The sequence below is a fragment of the Lytechinus pictus genome, chromosome 17, assembly GCF_037042905.1.
Source record: "Lytechinus pictus isolate F3 Inbred chromosome 17, Lp3.0, whole genome shotgun sequence".
Taxonomy (NCBI): domain Eukaryota; kingdom Metazoa; phylum Echinodermata; class Echinoidea; order Temnopleuroida; family Toxopneustidae; genus Lytechinus; species Lytechinus pictus.
Window position 1 is genome coordinate 8,218,694 of NC_087261.1, and position 26,127 is coordinate 8,244,820.

At 36.6% G+C, this 26,127-nt stretch overlaps 1 protein-coding gene across 5 annotated transcripts; it reads right to left on the reverse strand.

Moving 5' to 3' along the window:
* Positions 1 to 542: 542 nt before the first annotated feature.
* Positions 543 to 20,194, reverse strand: LOC129280383 (uncharacterized). 5 transcript variants are annotated; one of them, XM_064112251.1, is made up of 7 exons: positions 20,003 to 20,194; positions 16,019 to 16,345; positions 13,021 to 13,317; positions 9,119 to 9,840; positions 7,887 to 8,112; positions 4,280 to 4,423; positions 543 to 2,250 (listed from the first exon to the last, which is right to left on the reverse strand). In XM_064112251.1, exons 2-7 carry the CDS (start codon positions 16,284 to 16,286, stop codon positions 2,093 to 2,095), a joined length of 1,815 nt encoding a protein of 604 aa, XP_063968321.1. In that variant the 5' UTR covers positions 16,287 to 16,345; positions 20,003 to 20,194; the 3' UTR covers positions 543 to 2,092. The 5 variants fall into 5 exon arrangements, with proteins under 5 accessions (XP_063968321.1, XP_063968323.1, XP_063968322.1 ...); XM_064112253.1 differs by having other exon boundaries at positions 19,986 to 20,189; XM_064112252.1 differs by having other exon boundaries at positions 19,956 to 20,152.
* Positions 20,195 to 26,127: the final 5,933 nt, after the last annotated feature.

The following is a 26,127-nucleotide window of genomic DNA, read 5'->3' on the forward strand; positions in this document are numbered from 1 at the left end:
TCAATATGTTTAGTCATCAAGTGGTGCAAAATATTGATTTAATGGCTAGCAGGGCTACATCAGGTAAAGTTAGTAGGTCTGTGTAGCCTAGGAATGTATGTAGATTGGTCAATGTATAGAGTCAATGCCTCTTTATGTTCTGATTTATCATTGTTTTGTGTTAGTGTACATCACCTACTTAGCATTAGAAAGACCTTTAGAAATTGCTCATGTTAAAATTGTTCTTAGGAAGGGGGTAGGTAGAGAGGAGGTAGAACTTTGAGAACTTTACTGAAGAGAACTAGAGTGGTACCTTCAAGAAGGAATTCAGAAAGGGCACAGAGTAAGGTAAGGTATCTAATAGTGCTCAACTAAGGAGGGGGGGTGGCTGTGTGCTGCAATCTTAGTATAGCCCCCCCCCCCTTTATTAAGCCATGCCATCTATAAAATTATCCTTCTTTCTCTCTCTCTCTCTTTCTCTCTTTCTATCTATCTATTTATGTATCTCTTCCTTCTTACATTTGAGAGGCAACAGCCCTAGGAAGATTTTGAATAAGTCAAATGCAAGTATACTAAAGTAGTATCTCATTCTTTTATTGTTTCCTCATCCATGCAATCTCATGTATATTTGATATTTGGTAATTATGTTTCGGGCAGTTCTGGTATCCTGATATCTACACAGAATTTACATACACCTTTATATTAAAATTGATAGGGACCTATATTGTCATTGCATTCACTGTTGGGCTATATGCAGGTATGATTTGTATACATCCATATATAGTGAAAATAACATGTATGAGTAACACATTAAAATGGGTCATTGCATAGAAAATAGACATTTTCAATGCATTTCTTTGTGCTAGTGTGAGTATACAGATATATAAGAATAGCAAAGTAGCTATTCAAAAAAATAAAATTCATAGGTCCTATAATATAGGTTCCACGGGCCTAATTACATCAGGAGGGCTAAAGATATTCGTTCGACCCAACCCATTCGAAATTTTGTCAATTTGATATTGCTGATTGACAAAAATGTATAAATATGATTCAAAATCTAACACTGATTCTAAAAATGGTAACTACTGAACTTCCTTCGCCCAAATTGGGAAGATAAATAAGTGACTTGGAACTATTTTTTGACTGGCGGAATAATTAGGGCTATTTTACTGTTTCAGTTGATGAATTCGATCCATTCATAGTTATCTTCATAAATTGCGATTTATTTTTAAAATGAGCTGGCTACGGTACCCTATCCTGGTCAGATTTGGAATGTCAGATATATAACCTATCCATTGGTAGTAAACATTCCACCCTCTAATTTCACATTTATTTTTTTATGAATTTTTCAAAAGTGCCATTTTAACACAAAAGTCTATGGGGAATGTTTTACGCGCGTGACACCCTCAATCTATAGCAGATGGTCTGCTTCTTCAGTAATGCTAAGACCTAACCACTTGGACTAAAGTAAAGCATTGGTCTACCATCAATTTAGTCTAAGTGCCATTTGGTCTACACACCACTTGATTTAATACCCTCTTAGTCTAATTATTAATTCATCAATCGCTCAGTTGGTCTAAATTGTATTTCATACTTTGTTGAAAGACATTTTGGTTCAGAAGTTCCTTTCACCATAAGCCCAAGGGAGTGTTGGAAGAAAATCAATTGCAAATATTTGTTTCAATTTTACAATTGATCAATTTTAAATGTAGCAAATCAAATTACGCTGCTTGTGTCAGGAAGCAGATAAGGAATCAATCGCAAATTTGCAATTCATTAAAAATAAACTATGATTGATTTAGGGACCGAAAATAGACTTGCGAGTTTCTTGCGACGCCCAATAAGTGATGTTTGATAGACCAAGTGAATATTAGATCAACTGGAATTAGGTAATGTTGTAGGTGTTCAAAATAGCAATTAACCAAATGGTTAATAGAAGAACTGGGATTAGACCAAAATAGGATGAGAACAAAGTAGATGAAGCTTGTTTAGACCAATTGGAAAGTTACCCACACTGTTTTTACCCCCTCCCCCTCTTCCGAGATCTAAACCATGCAAGCTCATATGGGTAGAACATTTCTCTGCTGTTTGGTATCGACCTCGACTTTCAGATTTAGATGGAATTCTGTGAGTCCCGAGGAGGAACGATGTTTTGGGCCAATGTTCTTGGCCAGAGTCGAAGACTACCGAAGATGAGGAAAGATGTGAAATATAGACCCGCACAGGTGAAGAAGGCTGCACGGTATGAACCGGTTAGATCAAAACTTAAACCTGTATGGTGGGAGAGAGTGATAGAGAGGGGGGAAGTGAGAGAGAGGGGGAATGAGGGAGGGGGAGGAGAGAGTGATGGGGGAAGGGGGGGGGTAGATATACAGTGCGTCCCAGAAAAAACGAAACCGAGATTTAGCGATGATTTATCATAACTTAATCAGAAATAAAATCTAAATGACCTACCAATGTAAAGCTTAGAATCTCCTCTTTCATCTGATATTAATTAGATTATTTCTCCTTCACGCATGAGTGACCAAAAACAATTTGAAGAGGGGATACCTAAAAGTCATTTGGCGGGTTGTATCTAGCTTTCAAAAGGAAAACCACATTTTTAAAAAGTTCAATATCTGCTCTCTAATTTGATACCTCAATTACAGAAAATGGTCAAGAAATAACAAAGTTCTGGTTATTTGAAATAAGGCTTGAATTTCAATAATTTCATAAAATGAAGAGGTTTTACAGGCTAGCGTTCAAACTCACTCGACACTCCGTTTTGTTTACGATCAGCCATGCATTAAGTCTTTTGTTAACCATGCGATAGCTTCTGTGGGAAACCGGTGAAAACAGTTTATTTGATGAAATTATGGAAATTCAAGCCTTTTTTCAAATAACCAGAACTTTGTTATTTCTCGACCATTTTCTGTAATTGAGGTAAGACATGTGGTTTTCTTCTTGAAATTCATATACCCCCCGCCAAATGAGTTTTTGGTATCCTTCCTTCAAATTGTTTTTGCTCACTCATGCGTGAATAAGGAATAATCTAAGTAATATCAGATGAAAGAGGACATTCTAAGCTTTACATTGGTAGGTCATTTGTCTATTTTATTTTTGATTAAGTTATGATAAATCATCGCTAAATCTCGGTTTCGTTTTTTCTGGGACGCACTGTATATTGTGGGAAGTCAAAAGTTTAACCATCCTTTGTACATAATGTAGGGTCCATTAGCACAAATAGGCCAATTTTAAGTATGGCAAACTATGTGAATAAAAAAAGTCAGTCAGTAATTGCAAATATCAATCAAGTTGCACACTCTAGTTGTTCATACGTCATTAACAAAATATATATCAGTTTTAACCGGTTTGGAAATGGTGTTTAGTCGTATTTCTTTGTATCTAATATATTCTTAAAGGGGAATCCAACCCAAATAAAAGCTTGTTTTATAAGGAAAAGAAAAATCAGACAAGTTGATAGGTGAAAGTTTGAACAATATTGGACAAACAACAAGAAAGTTATGAATTTTTAAAAGTTGTAAATATTGGTAATCACTATACCCATGGAGACTTCAAATTGGCCGCATATGTGATGTCATAGTGATGTAAGGCAAGGACTACTCTTCCATGTACTCCAATACATATTATGGCTAAAATGTCATTTTCAAATTATATTTTTCTTCTATGAGGACATAAAACAATATACTACATGGGTTATATTTGGATTACTGCCCCAGGAGAATGGGTACTTAGGAGAAAACCACAAATCCCAGATAATAAAGTACATGGCCTATGGGAAAGTTGTCCTTGCCCCTTGTCATAATTTACTTACCCAGTTGCCAATTTGAAATCTACATAGTATTAGTGATCTCAATTTTAAAGCAGCTATACCTTTCGTATTGCTTGTCCGATTTCTTTCAAAGTTTCACCATTCTGTTTCATTTATTTTCTCCTTCCCCACAAAGCATTTTATGGCCAAGGCTGGATTCCCCTTTAACAAACAAAGATTTAGGCAGGAAATAACTTGTGGCATAATGAGCCCAAACTTGTTTGGGAGAAAGACAAGGCGTATGGAACAAACATTCTAAAAATCTTGCGAGCGAGCAAAACTGTTGGGGCTTCTTTAATTCAAAGATCAAATTTTGTGATAGATTTGGACATGATATTCAGAAAAAAGTAGAGTATTTCACCTCTTTTGGAAAGTCCATGACCCCAGAGCCCAGCCCTCCCCCCCCCCCCCCATTTGTACGCCTGTTGAAATAACAGTGAAAATGATGAGGATAAGAACTCAAAGGGTTTGAATGCAAAGATACCTTACCTCCACATATTGACGATAGTAGCCCGCCTAGACCGTTTCCTACCATCATAAAAGTGATGACGACAGCGCTCTCTAATCCAGTAAATAATTCAAAACACGATGGCAGATTTATTGTGTAGAATATACCACGGGCCATACCAGCGACTGAAAAATACAATAATTGTTTTTTTTTTAAATAGAGTTTCCAATACATTTACCGCCCTTTCACACGGTAAAAAGAATCGTAATTTTAATGATGATACAGGTGAAAAATAAGGCCATTGACGAATTTTTGCACGTGTGAAACCAAACTAGAACCACGAACGCTAATCACAATCGCGAATTCACATTCTACTCCGGAGGTGAATTCCAGTTAAGTTTCATTCAAATTACAGTACGAATTTTCCGTGTGAAAGGTCCTATGATTCTAAAGACAAATTTCAATCATCATTACAATGATGATTCAATATTCACGTGTGAAAAGGCCCCTTCTCTCATTGATAAGGAAGTTACCGCTGACGTCATATTGTTCTGTACTAGAAAGTGGGCGAAACTTATCAGTTAGGGACCACCAAAAGAATAACACGTATTTATTCTTTTTTTTAATATCATTTTTGTGACGTCACGGTCGGTCACCCTAGGAAACTGATTTCCCTTACAGCCATGTACTATACAGTGCGTCCCAAAAAAAACTATACACTTTTGAAATGGATGCCAAATAAAAAAATGTACCACTTTGGGGGAAAAGACTTATAGATATGGAAAGCCTATAAAGTCAACTTTCAAATGACACCAAAAAGTTGGAAAACTTTTCATGCTTGAGCGAGCACTGCCCACTGAAACAAAGGGTATGAAAATTAGGGTGGGCTGGAATTAGCCTTCCAATTTCTTTCAGTTTTTTTTGTTTGGTACTTGCAAAGTTGATGGTTATTTGGTGAATTAAAGATCAGTTGTGATCAGTTTGTTGTTTGTGAAAATTTAATGCGTTATTAAATTGAAATTTAATGCATGAGTGATCATGAATTGGGTGCAGCATTTTGTCTTATCATGTGGATCTCAACAATGTGTTCACGACAGTCAGGAGAAGAGGGGGTAATATGACTTAGGTAGGTGAAGTACGTTGATGGGATAAAGGTCAACAGAACATTTATCAACCCCTCTCTCAATCTCACCCCCCCCCCCCCGCTTCTCTCCTCCTGAGAGACTAAGCTCAGCTAAAGTAGGATGGGCAGGAATTAGCCTTACAGTTTTTTGAGTGGTTAGTCCTTTGGAACTTGTTAAGCTAAATTAATGAGTGAGATAAGTTTTGGTTTCTTAGGCAAATCTCATGAGTTACTAAATTGAAATGTAATGCATGAGTGAACAGGAATTGTAATTTTATTGTAGCATATTCATCTTGTGAACCTCAAAAGTGTGTTCGTGAGAGTCAGAGTAATGTGATGGTACCCGTTACAAGCAAGAGGGCAAGATATGCTAAGACTTGGTTAAAAGGGCATTCCTCTTCTTTTTTTTCCTTTTACAAATTAAAAGTCATATGTACCCTCCCCTCTCCACCTCCATTTCCCAGCCCCCCCCCCCTCTCTCTGTCTCACTTCCTGCATCATTTGTAGCCTATTCAAAACTTAACTGCCAAGTGACCGGTGGCTGATGGTCAGTTTTTTTTTTCAATGACTACCAAGAAATTTAATGATTATGATGATTAATGAAATAATTAATTGAAAAAAACTGAATGTTTGATTGATCACATTGCACATTGAATAAGTTGATTTACTGATAAATTGTTGATTAAATGATTGATAGGAAAAAGTTGATGTCCCAATTCAGAATTAATCATTAAATCAACATTCTGCTCTGGACTTCACGCGTACATGACAATAGCCATCAGTCTCTCAACAGGAGGGAGGGCGGGAGAGAGGGAGGGGGCGGGGGCTGAATGTTCTGTTGACCCTTATTCCATCAACCTACTTCTCTCACTTAAGTCCTATCTCACCCCCTATTCTCCCGACGCCCATGAACACATTGCTGAGATCCACATGATAAATTTGAAATGCTGCCCAAAAAGAGATCCAAATGATAAAGTTTAAATGCTCCCCAAAAAGTGTACCTTGTGTTCACTCATGCATTGAAGTTCAATTTAATAATTTATCAAATTTGCTTAAGCAACCAAAACTGGTCATGGTTGATCATTAATTTATCACATCGCCCTTAACTTTGCAAGTTCGAAAGGATTTGCCTCTCAAAAACTTACATAAATTGGAAGGCTAATTCCAGCCCACCCTAATTTTCATACCCTTTGTTTCAGTGGGCAGTGCTCGCTCAAGCATGAATAGTTTTCCAACTTTTTGGTGTCATTTGAAAGTTGACTTTATTGGCTTTTCATATATGTAAGTCTTTTTCCCCAAAGTGCTACATTTTTTATTTGGCAGCCATTTCAAAAGTGTATAGTTTTTTTTGGGACGCACTGTAGATTCTACAAACCGCTATTCTCCAGGAAAATACTTAGTAATTTTACTTGTGCATCAACTATGAAACACACGCTTCTGTATAAAAAGGAAGTAAAAAGTTACCACAAAATTATAATTTAGAAATTACCTTCTCACTTACCTTTTATTGTTATTTTGTAATTCGCAAAATGATATCAATCAAGCATAATTATTCTGATTAAGAATAAGTGATAGAAATACAAAACGGAATAATTTGATTCACATGAAAACTGTTATAGGCCTATCAATGTTTCAACTCAATCCATTTCAATGCAATTTCAATATGACATACATAAAAACTTTTTTTTTTCTCATTTTCTGTGTGTTTTTACCAATAAATGGATCATTTACACATTGCTCATATACCTGCATTTCATTGCATCAGTTTGATACTTAGCCCGTCAAGATAAGAAATGCATTTTCATGATAAATCCTAGCAATGAATATTTTGGTTGACGTCTTTCCACGTTTCAACGTTAGTTGGCGCTCTTATCTACTAGGACTCTGCTCAGTTTCCTATGTCACAATGTACCTTGGGTATCACAGGCCTAAATCATTTCCCACTGATAGACTCCTGTGTTACAGTTGCAGTTAAAAAAAATCATATAGAATAAGGATGAAATTCGAGGGTTGAATGTTTTCTACCAGTGGATAGGACATTCCATATCTGACCAGAAAAGGGTACCTCGACCGGCTCATTTTAAAAATAAATCGGCATTTATGAAGATTACACTTGGCAGGATTAAATTCATCACTTGAGACAGTAAAATGGCCCTAATTCTTCCGGCGGTAAAAAAAATAATTCCAAAGTGGTAATATATCTTCCCAATTGGAAAAAGGAAGTTCATTAGGTACCCTCCCTAGAATCTGTGTTAGATTGTCAATCATATTCATTCATTCAATCAGCAATATCAAATTTAAAAATTGAGAATGGGTTGGCTCGAATGGATATCTTTTGCCTGCCAGTTGTAATTAGGCCCGTGAATGTTTCACGAGCCTAATTACGGTGAAACCGCGGCTCTGTTGACCAATTTTACGGCATGTGCATTTATTTTCTTTGGACACAGCGTGCCTTTAGAATGATTCATATTGACGCTTTAAAACAGGAATTGATTTAAATTAATTTACTACTTCGAATGACCTACCAATAACGTAAGCAATGATAGTTTCAATTTTCGGGAGTAGAGCAAGACAGGCTGACAGTCCAGCCCCGGCTAGGTTCACAGCAGACATGGCGGTCATTCCTGATACCGGTAAACTAGAGCCGACCAGAAAATAGAACATTCTTGCCAACACTTCTGCTAGACCTATTCCCATGATCAGTAAGAATGACGTCCTTTCGTGTAAGCCAATCAGTTTCATGTAGCTCACCTGTGCAAAATAAAAATCTCAATATTAAGATCGTTTGTTTATGTTGACTAATCAAAAATTAAGGCTTGGATCTGTGGTTTAACCTTATCGATTGGCAGCCTAACAAAAAAGTTTAAAAAAATCAAATAAAACCAAATTGCTGTGCTTCTTCTGGAGCGTTATACATGAAAATAACTTGGAATCGACCTATAGCGCAGATAATCTACACAGGTTGAAGAGCACCAACCCTTGAGCATGTTGAGGGGGCTGTGAGTAGGCGTCGTAAGTAGCTTCTGAAAGTGGGGGGATAGGCCTACTGCGTGAGTTAGGGTTTGGTTTATGTTATTTTGGGGGGTGCAACTTGCCCCTCCTACGGCTGGGGCCATCGAAAATACGCATTTAATCAACGAATTCCCCCAAGGGGTTCTGGGTCATAAATGACCAGGGCCCCATTGCAAAAAAGTTACCATAATGGTAAAATTCGCCGTGCATGCAATGGTAACTTATACAGGGTCAATTCAATTTCTTGAATTTGATTGGCTGTTGATCAGCGTTACCATGGTTACCATCAATGGATGGTAAAGTTACCATAATAGTAACTTTTATGCAATAGTACACTGACTTTAAAACAAAATCCAGTGTGACAGGGAGAAAGATCTAAGCCAGAATTGGTCCCTCCATTTCTTCTTCCGGGTCTATTTAATTTCCTGTATTATTGAAAAAGAGAGAGAGATTCAAGAAAAGAAAATGTATCGGCAAATCGACAAAGAACGTCTTGGAGTTCTTCGTCGAAATTAGTGAACCGGAACAGCAGTTTCGTCCTATTTCAGAGCAGATTAAAAACTGCAAATTTTTTAATCAACAATTGTCGACAGACTTATTCTATGTTCTTTGTCATGACAAGCGTTTGACGATATTATACTCTGTTCTTGAATATCCTCAGTATGAGCGAAAAACTCCCATATTGACCACATGGAACGACCGTTTGGGTGACGATCGTTCACATTCGAATAAAGCTTAAACCTACCAAGTTGATGACGTTAAAAACTGATGCTGCCGTCGTTGTCATCGTTCCAAAGGCGGCCATCCACAACCCTGGAACTTTAGCAAAGCCACACTTTCTTTCCAACCAACCACCATCATCTACAACGTCGACAACGCTTTCACTGATCTCCATCATGCTGCGATCCCTTTCTTCGACCCCGATGTCCTCACCGGAAGTGTCCTTCTGTTGTGGGTGTGGCAGTTCGCCGCTGGGAACAAACGCATCGCGTTCACACTCGCTTGATTGAGATGCAGAAGTCAAGTCTATGTGGTGTTCCTGCACTGGGTGTTTAACGGACTTGGTTCCTAATCCAGATGAGGATGTTTTATCCACTTCAGCTTGTCCAGCAAGCTTCTTGTCTTGGGTCCTTGATCTTGATTTCAGAAGCCGGCTGTCTACCTCGCGTTCACACTCTGATTTAAACCCAACTTTGTCTGCATCAGTCAAAACACTGCATGTCCCGAGGTCATTAAGCATGCATATGCGTTCCATCTCCTTTGTATCTTTTCCTACGCAATTTGACGTGCACTGTCCGTATTTATTCATGTCCTCATTTACGCTGCTTTGGCAGGCATAGGGCTTCTTGTAAAAGTAGCATAGAGGTAGACATAAAATGAATATGATGCCTGAGAACATTGCATAACTGATTCGCCATCCGAGCGAGTTTATGCATACACCGATGAGAGGAGCACCAGCCAGCATTGCTGAAAATGAATATTGAACATAACGATTATTCAATCTTAAAAACAGACGAGCCTACTGTATTCACGCTTTGGTAACATGTGTATTATCATTATTGTTGATGGTTAAACTACTGTATTCTCAAAATTGTTGATTCTCAAAGTAATTTCAACGGTTGGGAAGTTTATGTTGAGTTCTGTAGTAGCCAATGAGTCATTTCATAAGGCACCTAATGACTTTTCCTGATAATTTGTGATCATGATTATCACTTTCTCATCTCATATCTAACCAGTGAGTAAATGTACAAATCTCGACTGTATTCGACTTAAGAATCATAAAGGCGTTTTGGACACCGTTCAATATTCCAACTACTGACAATTTGATTGCTCGCGAAGTAATATGCAGTCAACTATGGTCCTGGGAAGTGGGGTGCTAGCACCCCCCCCCCCTGAAATTTTAGAAGGAGTGGCAAAATTGAGAAAAAGTAATGAAAATGACCTACATTTTGTAGAGAAGCCTTTTTTTAACCATTGAAACAGTATCCTGTAATCTTGGGGAAGGCTGCAGTTATTGTGTCTTTGCTGTTATGCTGAACGCAAGCGATAGTCGAATGTGGCAGAGACTACGAATTGTGGATGTAAAGCATCCACCGCCTAAATGACGCCATTTTTTCGTACAAAAAATTATCATGCATATGTATGAATAAGAAATAAATCAGACCAATCAGAAATAAGCTTGAAAGAAGAAGGTGAGTCATGTGAAATGACGTCACTTTCTTTCAAAAATGTCTTTCAAAATCGCGAGTACGAGTACACGCGAGTTTGGATTATGCAACAGATAAACTCGGCATTCCTAGTGGAAAATTCGAAGCGTTATTCACGGGATGGATATATTATTTTGCTGCTTTACCAGCAGGATATGGAAAAGGCGCAATCTACCAGGCAATCCCTCTGTGTTAGGAATATCTTCGCGATCACGGCTTTTACGATGGAGATGTCTAAAGTCGTTGGCACACGACCAGTAATAAGTACAGGTACCAGTCCCGGTACCACAACATGTCAAACGACGAGATCATTGGGAAATACGAATTAATAATCATTAATTTGACAACGTCAGGTCTCTCAAATATACTTGAAAACTTAAGTGTGCCGAAGCAATTTTTAATCTATTATTTAATAGTTGTTCAAAAAAAATTAAACGTTGTTTTGTAGACATTGAGTTTATGTATCCCTATATCTCCTAATTTTTTTTTGCCCCATCAAGCAATGGACGAGCAGAATTTTTTTCTTCGCGACGTCTTATATCTGATTGGTCGAACGTAACTTCTTCTGGACGCCGTATTTGGCGCGGTTGTTGAATCATTCATAAATCCGCCATTTTTAATGAACATGAATATTCATTTAATATATATCACTAATTCTTGAGAGTGAGAGAAGCGAACGAGCCAGAATATATTTTTTTTATATCACATAACATAAAATAATCAATAATTTGGCATGTAAAAGTCAAAATAACAATTATATTAATGGAAAGCTGACGAAAGTTGTAGATATTGACAGGAAACGATGCATGTTTCAACTCTATTCCTATGCTTTTATTTCTTTTTTCAGTCCTTTGTTTCTTTTTGCTAGGGAAGTCAACACTGATAGAAAAATTATCCTTAAAATAATAGAAGTTCCTGCAGCAGAGTCTCGAGAACACCTGTAATCTTACCAGATTGCTTAAAGGACAAGTCCACCCCAACAAAAAGTTTATTTGAATAAAAAGAGAAAAATCCTACAAGCATAACACTGAAAATTTCATCAAAATCGGATGTAAAATAAGAAAGTTATGACATTTTAAAGTTTCGCTTAATTTCACAAAACAGTTATATGCACATCCTGGCTGGTATGCAAATGAGGAGACTATGACGTCATTCACTCACTATTTCTTTTGTATTTTATTATATGAAATACTGAATATTCAAATTTTTACCTCATTGTCAAGTGAAACAAAGACTAATTTCTCTTTGAACATGTGGAATTAAAATTATTTTTATACTATATGGGTCAGTCAAGTTGGCTCTTGTTGTCAGATCTGTAAAAAATGAAAAATTGTATAATTCAGACAATAAAAAACAAAAGATATAGTGAGTGAGTGACATGATCGACTCTCTCATTTTCATGTCACTAAGTTGTGCATACTGTTTTGTGAAAAATAAGCAAAACTTAAAATGCCATAACTTTCTTATTTTACATCCGATTTTGATCAAATTTTCAGCATTATGCTAGTTTGATTTTTCTCTATTTATTCTAATCAACATTTTTCTGGGATGGACTTGACCTTTAATCTTACATTATGTCATGTTAAATTACAGGAAAGTGGTATTTCCTTAAATAAAACACCCTTTTCCCCTTTTTTAAACGGACCTATTCTATTAAATTGCAGAAAAATTCATGTTTTATGAATTTACAGAATGAATCTGTTATTGCTTTCTGCAAAATCTTCTTTTTTCTGTAAAATCAGGTTTTTTTTAACAGTGTAGCCCATTACTACGCCACAGCATTATGAATATAGGATTAATCTTAAAGTATAAGGAGTCAGCGGAGGTCAAGTCTACCTCATTAAAATGTTGATTTGAATGAATAGAGAAAAATCAGATAAGCATGATGCTGAAAATTTCATCAAAATCGGATGTAAAATAAGAAAGTTATGACATTTTAAAGTTTCGCTTTTTTCTCATAAAATAGTTATATGCAGAGTTTAATCACATGCAAACGAGAGAATCGATGATGTCCCTCACTCACTATTTCTTTTGTTTTTTATTGTTCGAATTATACATTATTTCAATTTGTGCAGATTTGACAATAAGGACCAACTTGACTGAACCATAAAATGTTAAGCAATGATAATTCAACATATTCAGGAAGAAATAAAACTTTGTTTCACATGACAATGAGGAGAAAATTAGAATATTTCATATAATAAAATACAAAAGAAATAGTGAATGAGTGATGTCATCAGTTCCCTCATTTGCATACCGACCGGGATGTGCATATAACTGTTTTGTGAAATTAAGCAAAATTTTAAAATGTCATAACTTTCTTATTTTACATCCGATTTCGATGGAATTTTCAGTGTTATGCTTCTTTGATTTTCCTCTTTTAATTCGAATCAAATTTTTATTGGGGTGGACTTGTCATTTAGGGATAAAGAAAACTTACCGACGCCACCGCTTAAGCACACGAAGGCAAAAGGTCGGACCCCGTTTTGGCCCGGAAAATGGAGGGCTGTGAGGTGGAAGGAAACGGTGTTGATCATATTCGTCCCTGCCGCGAAGACGAAGCCGAATGATGCATACATATACCAGAGGTTTGATAGGAAGGATGTCACAAGAAGACCAATGGAACAGCAGAGGACACCAAGGCAGGCGATGGGCCGATGACCCCATCGCAGGAAGAGCACCGTTGAGATGGGGGAGAACATGGACGCCACGCCCCATGCCATTGACCCCATCCATCCTGGTATCGAAGGGGAATGTTGGGACAAGAGAGAGGGGGAGGGGGACAAGAGAGAGGGGGAGGGAGTGTAGAGAGAATGTATTTTTCTTTTTAGTTTATGTGTCACATTCAGTATTTCTGTCCCTATTTTCCTCGTTTGTTTCTCATGGTTTATTTGTTGTTCTATATACACCTCGAGAACAAGGACCTATATGAACCATTGACCTACTACTTTTGTTGTATAGTTGGTCCATCTGTCCATGAAGAACATTGATATATATACGCAGGGGAACTCTATTTTAGAAAAGCTGCACGCCATTACACTCGTGCCTTAGAATAGATCATTTTGATCTATTAATTCAATCCATGTACCCACTCTAGTCGTATTAAAAGTAGGCCTTTGTGGTGGTATAGTAGTATGAAAGTAGCTGTAGTTGTAGTAGTAGTGGTAGTAGTAGTAGAAGTATATAGTAGTAGTAGTTGTAGTAGTAGAAGTAGTATTGTAGTAGTTGTAGTATAGTAGTAGAAGTAGTAGTATAGTAGTCATTGTGTAGTAGTAGTAGTAGTAGTAGTAGTAGTAGTAGTAGTAGTAGTAGTAGTAGTAGTAGTAGTAGTAGTAGTAGTAGTAGTAGAAGAAGTAGTATTGTAGTGGTAGTAGTAGTAGTAGTAGTAGTAGTAGTAATAGTAGTAGTAGTAGCAGCAGCAGTAGTAATAGTAGTATTACAGTGATACAGTGATACAGTGATTTTTATTTCTTATACGGCCCCTTCAGGGGCATGGAAGAAATGCAATAGTGTAACAACAAATATAGATATACATAAACAAAAAGTTAAAAGATAACAAAAGCTTAAAATATCAGACTCTTACCACAAACAGGTAAAAGGCAAGAATCGTAAATAAAATATATGGACTAATAACATGGCATAAAAATAGTCTGAACTACGTACATGTACATTAATTTTAAAAAGACCAATACAACAACTGGAAGTGCAGGAAAAAAGGAAAGACAACAAAATTATTTGAACTTCGACATGATGACTTTACACAATTTGGATAGATACTTTAAGTGCTTAATATATTTAACATTGAATAGCTGATTAAACTTAATGACATTAGGTCTCCGGTAATAATAAGTCTTCACATACTTCTTACGCTCATCATTGAAAAACGGACATACTAAAACATAATGAAATTCATCACCCTGAACTTCAAGGTTACACAATAGACATATTTCAAGAGGTTGATCAGATGAATAACGACATTTAGCAATTGGCAGATTATGGTTACCACATCGAAATTTACATAAAGATATTCTATCTCCTACATCCAACTTCAACAAATATTTTTCTAAGACTTTTTCTTTTAAAAAAATTATATAGTTGAAACACAAACGATTTCTATTAACTTCTTCATTCCAGTTTTGGTAATCAATATCACGTAATCTACGTTCCATAGCTAACTTAACCCGATTCAGATTTAAAAGATGGTCTTCTTCCCACAAACTTGACATTCCACAATTGTCCAAAATACTTTTAAGTTTTAAGATCCATCTTGAATGAAAATCACAATTTACATGAAGTTTTCGTAACAAACTGTAGATGGTGTAAGAGAGTTTAGATTTGTTACCTTGGCTAATCCTTGCCCAAAAATTAACCATACGCATCTCTATCCTACTTGCGAGGGCACTTCTACCAAGTTCACCATACACCATGCATTTGGCAATGCCACGATTTAGTTTAAGCAAACTTTTAAGAAATTTCCTATGAAATATCTCAATACAATCGAGCTTCTGGAAGCCCCACACTTCACTACCATACAACAAAATCGGAACAACAAGCTGATCAAAAAGCTCACACTGAATATGCACAGGTAAGCACAATCAAACAAAATAGCTCTCCTCGCCTGATTAACCTGTTTAGTTATAGCTTTATTAAAGGAACCATTATAATTGAAAGTCGTTCCGAGGTATATATAATCATCAACAACATTGAGGGTACTATCACCAAAAGTAAATTTGGGGTATTTACGCACTTTTCCACGAGAAAATATAACAATCTTTGTTTTGCTTGTGTTAACAGACAATTTCCAAAGATCACAGTACTGGTGTACAGCTGATAAAGCATTTTGCAGTTCATCAGCTGCAGCAGACTCTCGTCCGCATACAGCAACACATAAAGACGTAAAAATACTTCAATATCATCATTACTGAGATTTTTCCTAATCTCTGAAGCACACATGTCAAGACCTTTATAACGTCTACTAACAAAATATTCAAAATCATTCAAATACATTGTTGGCGTTATATGGTAGTAGCAGCAGTATAGTGGTAGTATAGTAGTGATAGCGGTAGTAGCATTGGTAGTAGTATTAGTAGTAGGAATAGTAGTAGTAGTATAGTAGTAGTAGTAGTAGTAGTAGTAGTAGTAGTAGTAGTAGTAGTAGTAGTAGTAGTAGTAGTAGTAGTAGTAGTAGTAGTAGTAGTAGTAGTATAGTAGTAGTAGTAGTAGTAGTAGTAGTAGCAGCAGCAGAGTATAGTAGGAGACAATTATAACAATTTTGAATATTCCGGTTTGATTTACCGATAAACATGGTAAATGGAAAATCGCTGTCCCTAGAAAGTATGTCAAAATAGGCCTATTATAATATCACTGAGACATAAAACAATTTCTACGTTCTTTATTTCAAGCAAATCATAACACGATGAGAGATTTATCCTTCTTACCTGTGGCTACTGCTGATGATTCAAATTCTTCTTCAAGAGAGACAAAGAGAACAACAAAACTAGAAATGATCCCATATGTTATCGTTAGATGTATGAACGCGGTCACTGCCATGATCCAACCAGTACGGTTGAAGTGTGAACATGTCTTCCATTTCATGATGATTGTCTCTTCGATGACGGTGATGAGGCCGATATGTTGAATGAGCGCGCGGTATACCGACGTGTACCTCGGGCTTCTATGTCTATCATACCATAGAGCTATGGTCATACCATGCTAGCGATGCACTCAGCTGTCAAAGTGTAGGCGACATTCACGGAGACAAAGCTCTACAGAAAAACATGAAATATGGTAAATATGCAATGTGAGCAAAAATAACTGAACAGTCGCAATGATACTATGATAGTGCACGATATTATTGATATGAGTATACGCACTAGCTTCTTAATCACCCTCTCATTACAAGCCAGTCACAACAACAAAACGTACAAACCAAGTGAATGTAATAAATGGAATGCAATTTGAAATATATTACAGCTTTGGTGAGTCTTAAATCGGCTTCGTTGGTGTGATAGTAGTATTTCTGGTTCAAACTGTAGCTCAAACTTTTCTTGGAGTGACTTGTCTTGAATAATACATCTAATTCGATTGTTGGGGATAGATCAGTGACCGGGATCAGTGACAGTATTGCTGTGGTCAGCGGCGTACCCAGGATTTTCCAAAAGGGGGGCAAATTTTTTGGAGGACATTTCGTCCGCGAAAAATTTGACAAGCAAAAAAAAGGTCTTCAACCACAAATAAAGGATTTCGTAGCAGAGAAAAAATTGACAAGCAAAAAAAAAAAAAAAAAAAAAAAGGTCTTCGACCAATTCGTACCACAAAAAATATTGACAGCAAAAAAAAAAAAAGTTCAAGAGGAAGAGGGGGCACACGTCTGTTTCCATTGCATTTTTACATTACAAATTATTAATTTGGCTTCTCAAAAAGGGGGGGGGGACGTCCCCTGGATCAGTTTTGACTCGTCAGGGGGGGCAGGGGTACGTCCCCTGCATTAGTCGTGACTCGTCAGGGGGGCAGTCTGCCCCCCCCCCTTAGGTACGCTAGTGGCTGTGGTTTTAGAATCATCCCATGAATGCCTGTACTCTAAACGCTTACCTCCGATTGTACCTCTATGAATTTCCACGCCAAGAATATTGTCTGAATGAAGCTTGTACAAGGCCCGGGGGGCAGTCAAATATATTGCTGTACACATGCGTGACCAAAAAAACGCGTTTAAAGGGGTGTGTTTTTTTAGTTTTGGACGCGGGCCGCCAGCGGCGTAACAGGGGTCGGTGGCCAGGGGGGGGGGGGGTAAGAACCAAAAATGTTCCGGTAATATCATGGTATGAACGGGCGTTATGGTGTAATGAGGCGACGATTTTGAGAGGGCCAGATAATTAAATTGCGTAACGGGCAGCATTTATCTTTAAAAAAAAGTTGCGAGCGAAGCGAGCGAGCAAAATTTTTGACATTTTAATACAAAAATCAAATTTTTGATAGATTTTGACATTCCAGAAAATAATATATTTCACTCTTCTCTCTTTCCGTTCCTTTTTTTGTGGTCTGTACACCACTGTGAAGAGGATTCTTTGCGGCAGTAGCGTGAAGAGTTAAAAAAACGAGGGACGAAGTATGGCGCATGTGCTAAAAAGCTGCTTAATATAAGTCTAGAGCGAGCGAGAAAAAATTGTTTTAAAAAATCGCCTATTGAAATTAAATTCTAATTATGTGATATATTTTCCATTATATTCAGCAAATAACACATTTCATTGTTTCCATTTATTTCATTATACGTTGTCTCCTATAATTTCTTTTATTTCCTCTTAGGTGTGGAACCAACCCGCGCGCCTGTACGCCATGCAGTGATTGAATGTAGGAAGGGTCCCTACAGGGGGGGGGGGGGCGTTATAGAGCCATTTGAAGGTTATAGATGAAGAGCCCCTACTGCGTGGGTTCTATATAGGGCAAAGCCCCGGTAGCTTATTTGCATAAAATTTAGCAAACTTATAGCACAATGTTGTATGCTTTACATCTTTATTTTCAATCCTCGGCAGCCCGGTCGTGTTATTAAATTTTGTTTTCTTGTCCCTTTTCTTTGTTTTCCCTTCGTTTCCCGCTATTGTTTGCCACTTTGTCATCTTTTAATTTATTTCCCATCATGCTATTGCATTACATAGGCCTATTTCGGAATGATTTGTTCTTTCTCAAATGTGCTTTTTCGTTCCTTTTCCCGCTTTCCTTCCTTTTCTGTAAAAAAAAAGTTTTTTCTTCGTTTTCTTTTCACTTTTCCATTTCCCTATCCTTTTCCTCCTTTCCTTTTCCCCTTTCCTTCCTCTTTCCCTTTCTTAATTCTCTCTCCCTTTTCTCTTTTTCCTGTTTTTTTTTTTCCGGTGAAATCCGCCAGGGGGGCAGCTTGCCCCCCCCCCCCCCCCCGCCTGTTACGCCACTGTGGGCCGCGCGTGCACTCGTTAAGGGTATCAAAATAACCGATTTTCAAGAAAAACGGTGGTTTTGAAAAACTGCTCAGTGGTCAATCGGGGGGTCGAACGTATTTAGGGTATTAATTTTTTTCCAAAGCTTTTTTTTTTAGACTAGGGTATGTTTTTTTTTCCCAAGCGTATTCACCGAGGTCATATTCTGGCGACAACTTGTTTAGGGGCCAATTGTGGAAATAAAGCCCGCGAAAAACTTGTCTATGGGGTTATTTTGCACACAGAGAAAAAAAACTCGTTTAGGGGGTGTTTGGAAATAATTTGGTCACGCATTTGTACAGCAATACATTTGACTGCCCCCGGGGTACTAGGCTACATTTCTTGAGAGATGAAAATATCCGGTGCGTTTGCACTTCGATCATTATAGACTTATTGTGTATTTTGATGGCGTGATTGTATTTCAAATAAAATACCTATTTTAGTTGCATTTAAAGGGATGGTCCATGCTAGAGATATTTATATCTCAATAAATAGAGTAAAATTCACAAAGCAAAATGCTGAAAATTTGATCAAAATTGGATAACAAATAACGAAGTTATTGGATTTTAAAGATTTGCATTATTCCGGTGTAACAGTAACGTTCTAGGCATGTCTTTATGAATATTCATTAGGTGGGCTGATGATGTCATATCCCCACTTGCTCTTTTGTATTGTATTTTATTATATGAAATTAGGTTTATTCAAAAATTTTCTACCAAGAACTAAAACAATTGGATTGACAACCGATTAAGTGCATTAGTTATTTATTGCCGCAACTTATTTCATCATAATGGAGATACATCATTTAAACATGCATGGAAAAACGAAACATTTATGATTTTATGTAATAACATAAGAAAAAGGAAAGTGGGGATGTGACATCACCAGCCCACCCAATGAATATTCATGCATGACGATGTGCATATAACTGTTTTCACAAGATATTGGTAAACTTTAAAATTCAATAATTTCGTTATTTGTTATCCGATTTTGATGAAATTTTCAGCATTTTGCTCTGTGAATTTTACTCTGTTTATTTAGATATAAATATTTTCAGCCCGGATCATCCCTTTAACAAAGATGCTTTCTTTGAAAAATTATGAAATTATCTTGCAGACGTCTAGGCCTTGAAGGCATCAGCGCTTCTGATATGATTGAACAATAAAGAGTTCAATTACTATTTCCACTCGCTAGCGCTCGGTCGGCAAATAGCCTGTATGACGCTTATAAGGGTTAATAAACAAGAAGATAGATGCAAAACATTTTTTGGACAATCATAATTATGCAACAGTTTAACAAATCACGAAATGCAACGGAGAGCACACTTCTACCACAAGCAAAATAAGATTTCTTCCTCGCTCGCTTCACTCCCTCGTAATATCTAAATCACTATCCGGATCACTATACAACCTATATAAATATACGCCACCTGAATGCACACTAGAACATCTTTTATTACCAAGCACCAGCATTTACCAACAACACTGAGCGTTTATGGCTTGCCATAAGCGTTGACGAGGCAGATCTTTCCAAAGAAAAAGAAAAAAAGGTCGCTTCGATCGATTGGTATATAGCAATAATCGCCGCCTAGGCATATCCTGCCACACTGATACACACAAGCAAGGTGGTTGGTTCCATTGACATGACTCTTGATTTATTTTTAAACGCAAACGAGAAAAAAAAATGGTAGGCCAACCAAATTTGGGTTCAGTCATGCAACCAACCGCTTCGAAACATCCCTTTGTTATCCAGAGGCATGCATGGGCAGTGAGTATATTAACCTTTGTCACAATGAATTCAACAATATCAAAATTCGAGGGTTCTTTCTCTGCCTGGTTCAAAATCTAATTCTAACATAGTCTACACCGAAGAAGCTAATGGATAGTCTTGGGTATAACGTCTATACAATGATAATCAGTAACAATTTAATATGGGAATCTAGAATAAAAAAATTATTATCATTATTCCCTATGAATCAAGCAAATAATAACATGGAGCAATTGCATAGCTCCATGATAATAAAAAGAGTCTACAATAATGTTTGAGGGTTTATTTGAGCATAAGTAATTCACAATTAAGTGCCGCATATCCTGGCTTGACTCGCGTAGACCTGTGTCTAAATTTGTTTTACTTTGACTTGATCATAACAAATCCTGGTGTTCAACTTGTCTAATATCTGGGGGATCCAGGATTTTCCAAAGGGGTTTGTGATTGTTACAGGATAATTTTGGCAACCAAAAATTGGTACTTTTGTTCCAGGAAAAATTTGACAAGCAAAAAACAATCCAGGACGAAATAGAATAACGTGTTCATGTTTGTTTTCTATAATTATCAGGACCAAGAAGCCAAGAGAAAGGGAAAGAAAAGGATAAGGAAAATTTTAGAATATCACTTTTTGAAATATTTTGTAGAAATATAACATAAAAATTTGATATTTTAATAGAAAATGTCAAAATTATTGCTCGACCGCTTCGCTCATTCGCAGCTTTTTAGAAAAGTTCTCCCATGCCTGGCAAGTCCCCTCAATATTTTGGCTCATTACGCTATTGGCAAGACCTCGAAGTATCCCCTATTACTGCACTAATCTATATATCAATATTATGTGAACACACTGTGATTACACTGTGAACACACTGTGGACATACTGTGGACACTGAGCACACACTGTGGACACGCTGTAAACACACTGTTAACATACTGTGATTACACCGGAACAGTACACTGTTAACACACTGCGGGTCAACTGTTGATACACTGTGAACACAATGTGAACACACTGCGGACACTATGAACACACTGTGGACATGCTGTGGACACACTGTGGACACTAAGCACACACTGTATTATTACCATTAATCATTTATTATTATTATTATCATCATCATCATCATCATTATTATCGTTGTTGATATCATCATTATCACCATCATCATCATTACTATTATAATTATTATTATCATTATCATCGCTATTATCGTTTTCTATTGTTGTGTCTGATCTTAATCGCGTTAAAGTTAGACCGTTCTGACATCTGATAGAAAGAAAAAAGATGTGTTCATTATCATCAACATCATCATCACTATAGATCATTATCAATTTAGCATCAGCATAGCCAGATAGCACTTTAGTATCATTATGATAGCATGCATGTACTACCCGCGTATTTTCAGGAGAAAGAAAAATATTGTTGGCCTACTTATTTAACTCTAGAAAAAGATGATACCGTTATTTCCTTCATTAACTGAATACACACAGTAGATCGTGGTCTTTTAGGGCATATAGGCCGTTTGTCACGGTGACCTAAATCCGATCGTGCCCTGGCGTGATTTTCCATCAGCTTGTGGATTCCTATTGACAATAGGTCTTATTATAATGTTACCGGTGGAAGACTTATTATATTGGCCTTGGCCCTAGACACACAATATTTACGGAGCCTTTAAAGTGCCATCGACTTGACGACTTGACGAGATACTTTATCTTGCCATGTCGACATAATAACCTTATTATGGCGAGATACGTTATCTCGCTAAGTCGACTTATAAAAGTTATGTGTGAACATGGCGATATACGATATCTTGCCAAGTTGACTTATAAAACGTTATATGTCAACATAGCGAGATATTTTGTCTTGCCAAGTCGACTTATAAAACATTATATGTCGACATGGCAAGATATGAAGTGTCCAAGGCCCTGCGAGAGTCCAAATATCTCGCCAACTTTTTATAAGTCGACTTGGCAAGATGAAATATCTCGCCATGTTGACATATAACTTTTCTAAGTCAACTTGGCAAGATTACGTATCTCACCATTTCGATATATAACCTTTTATAAGTTGACTTGGCGAGATAACGTATCTCGCCATGTCGACATATAACTTTTTATAAGTCGACTTGGCGAGATAATGTATCTCGCCATGTCGACATAATAAGGTTATTATATCAAAATGGCAAGATAAAGTCTCTCGCCAAGTCGTCAAGTTGATGACACTTTAAAGGCTCCGTACACAATTACATCGAGGACAATATTATATAGTGTTGAGCTTCGATCTGTTGTTGAGAAATGTATGACAAAAATGGTATAATATCTCGTGTCGTGCGATCCTTTCCGAAGCCTTTCGTAACTAATCGCAAAAATTGTTGAAACATTCGACGATCAATCCGATTGCCACGACCGATCTAATATGATCTGATACACTGTAAAAACGCTGTTTAAAATTTCAAGCAGGTTGTTTAAGCCCGTAACTAAAACATTCAAGTTGCTTATTTTTTGAAAAACCTCTATAACAATTTCAAAAAAGAGTTTAAACAATTGTGTAAAAGTTTAAGCAACGTACGTGTTGTTAGAGTGACGGGTTTCAAAAGCGTGATATTTTTTCACCGAGTACTATTTTTTAAATAATCTTTTATTCTCTTCTCTCATCAAACAAATTTGATCATAGTAAAATTATATTATTCCAGATCATAAATTCAAAATGGTATTAAATCAAATTACACCATAATTACAAAGCTTAAATTGTTTAAACGTACAATTATTGTGATCAACACATCTATACTTATATATGACAATTCTTAACTAAAACAAAGTAAAACATTGTCATGAATAAATTCTAAATCAATTCAATTTGTTCTCAAAATACCTGATATATACATATTTGTTCTAACAAGATTGATTCCATAATTATTTGTTTTCGAAGGAATATACATTCCTTATGATATTTTTTATTATTCTGATGGTTGTATCACACAAACATATCGTGAATCCTGTAAATTATTAGAATAAAACTAATAAGATTTATAAGAGATTTAGTATTCATAATCCCCGGACCCCTCCCACCCACTCACGGCCCCCCACCACATCAAACACGTTCACGCACGGACACCCCCCCCCCCCCCTGTACACAGACCCACCTACACCATGTATACACACATCCAACCTGATCAAATGCATTGTCCGCACAAGTGTCATGGCAGCTGTCATGAAAATCCATGTTATCGGTTTAGTAGTAGAAATAAATGAATTCGGAATCGTCGTCATGACGTGTCAAAATTTTGCCACTTCCTCAGGTGACCCAATAATTTCCACGTGATTCTGTACATAATTCCTTTTTCCTCCTTTTCATTTTCCAATATTTTTTTCCTAATCTCTAAAGGGGTTGGGGTCTTCTTTTAGCTTATTATGCTCACATATCAATTTAACTAGAAAAATAATATAATTTAGTAACTGTTCCTTCACTATATCAGAAACCTTAACTCATGAACATTTTCAATTTGACGTAGATGAAATAAATAACCACACATTCTCCACAAAGTTCTTCTGTATTCACAGGTGAAGGATGTACGGTGTGCTCATTATGTCATTCCGAAGCTTCGTTATTCCGAAGGTTCGGATATTTCGAAGGTTCGTTATTCCGAAGGTTCGTATTTCCGAAGGTTCGTAATTCCGAAGGTTCGTTAGTCCAAAAACGAAATGAGGTTCGTAATTCCGAAGGTTCGTTAGTCCGAAAACGAAGTGAGGTTCGTAATTCCGAAGGTTCGTTAGTCCGAAAACTAAATGATTAACGAACCTTATTTCGTTTTCGGACTAACGAACCTTCGGAACAACGAACCTTATTTCGTTTTCGGATTAACGAACCTTCGGAACAACGAACCTTATTTCGTTTTCGGATTAACGGATCTTCGGAACATCGAACCTTATTTCGTTTTCGGATTATCGAACCTTCGGAATAACGAACCTTCGGAATAACGCCACAAATGTTCGGATTAACGAACCCTTTTACGTTTTCGGATTAACGAACATCGAGGTATAGGCAATTTACGTGTTTCGGAGCTACGAACCTTCGGAATAAAGAACCTTCGGAATTACGAACCTTCGGAATTACGAAGTGTAACCATATTTACCACAGAACGAACATAGATTATGTATTGATATTGTAAATCTAAACAAATATTTTAGTATATACAAGTTAATATAACAATTTAAACTGAAACTCCCTTAACTTGCAATATATTGGCTATCCTAGGTCTTGGAAATATTGTATCAGTATCTTTTCGGAAAAGCCATATGTTCTTTTTACGGTTTTAACAGTGCATGACCTCTCAGATTTCATGTTACAAAGCTTTATAGATTTTCTTATATGTAATATTAGCTAGTGTGTTCACATTTCTATGAAACATAAATTCAAAATTCAGAGCTGTGTCCCTGCATGTATCTGTTTTGTTCAAGAGACATTTCCATGTTGCTGGGATATTTTCATATATTGAGTGGAGATATCCTATATATCTCATCTTTTAACCCCATCCTCAGGAAGGTTCTAGATGATTAAAAATCACCCCTGTCATCAACTAGATTATGTAATTTAAAAATATTTACAAGAAATAAACTTTCTTCAAATAGCATATGTCCGTCCAGACGTATAAACTTATTCTTAAAGAATATCTAATTTATTTTTTACGTTTCCTGTTTAAGCAATATTTCTTTCGTAGCACCCCATATTTCCAACATGTTTATGTAAAAGCTTGGTAGGGACAATCTCAAAGATTTAAAGATATTTTACTAAAAAGTATTAGTAAACCTCCAACATGTCCAAAGTCACGTGTCCTATTCATAAAAAAAATCGTCTCCATCCTATTTTCGCATCTCCTAGTACGAGTCTCGTTAACCACATAACCCCTGTGCAAATACACATAAGTAAAATAGTATTTATTCAAACCAAATCAAACACAAACAGTGGTACAAAGCATAACATCATAGAACTCGGAATAATAGGTTTGGGATAAAATCATTTTTCTGTTTGCCCTCTGGAGGGTACCAGGGCGTTGTCCGAGCATCATTCATTAAAATCTGTCATTCTAATCCCTCCTTTTTCGTAATCCATGCACATAACGTTCATTTTTATTTTGTCTCTCCCATTTCATAAAAATTCAAACAATAACGTTTCAATATCATTAAAAATCCCACGGTGGTACTGGGGTGAGTGACGATACAAAAATTATTTTCGAGAGTGCAAATGCTTTCAACAATTGTATTTTTCCCATCAGAGTGAGATCTCTCTGTTTCCACAAATTCAAAAAACTTTTAACTTTACTTAGGATCTCTTTATAATTCATCCTACCCTGTACCTCCATATCTAATGAAAACGTTATACCCAATATTTTAATGACTACTACTTAACCAAAAGGCATTCTAACTTTTTCTTCTGAGAGGGGGCCTAAAAGCAATATAAAAGTTTTTTCTTTATCTATTCTTAAACCTGGTATTTTTCAAACTTTTCAAAGGTTTTTTTCTATGTTATATATTGACAATGGATCTTTTACAAAAAGGGTCATGTCGTCTTCATAAAGTATTTTTTAACCTCAAAATCACAAAAGTTAATTCCACGTACGGCGGAATTTTTACGAATCGAATCAGCGAAGACCTCGATACATAATATAAATAAATGGGGAGAGAGGGGGTCCCCCTGCCTTACACCTTTTTCAACGCGCACGCGGAAATACCCTGTAGACATGCCTCCATTGAAAACACAGCTTGAGGCTTTATTTTATAATGTTTTAGTCCACCTACACCAAGATACTCCGAAACCGAAATGACGTAAAACATTTTGT

Coding starts and splice junctions, on each gene's coding strand:
- LOC129280383 (XM_064112251.1), bottom strand. CDS start 16,286: ATGACCATAGCTCTATGGTATGATAGACATAGAAGCCCGAGGTACACG. Junction 13,318..16,018: donor ATCATCAGCAGTAGCCACAG/GTAAGAAGGATA, acceptor CTTCGATACCAG/GATGGATGGGGTCAATGGCA. Junction 4,424..7,886: donor TATCATTGCTTACGTTATTG/GTAGGTCATTCG, acceptor TGTATTTTTCAG/TCGCTGGTATGGCCCGTGGT.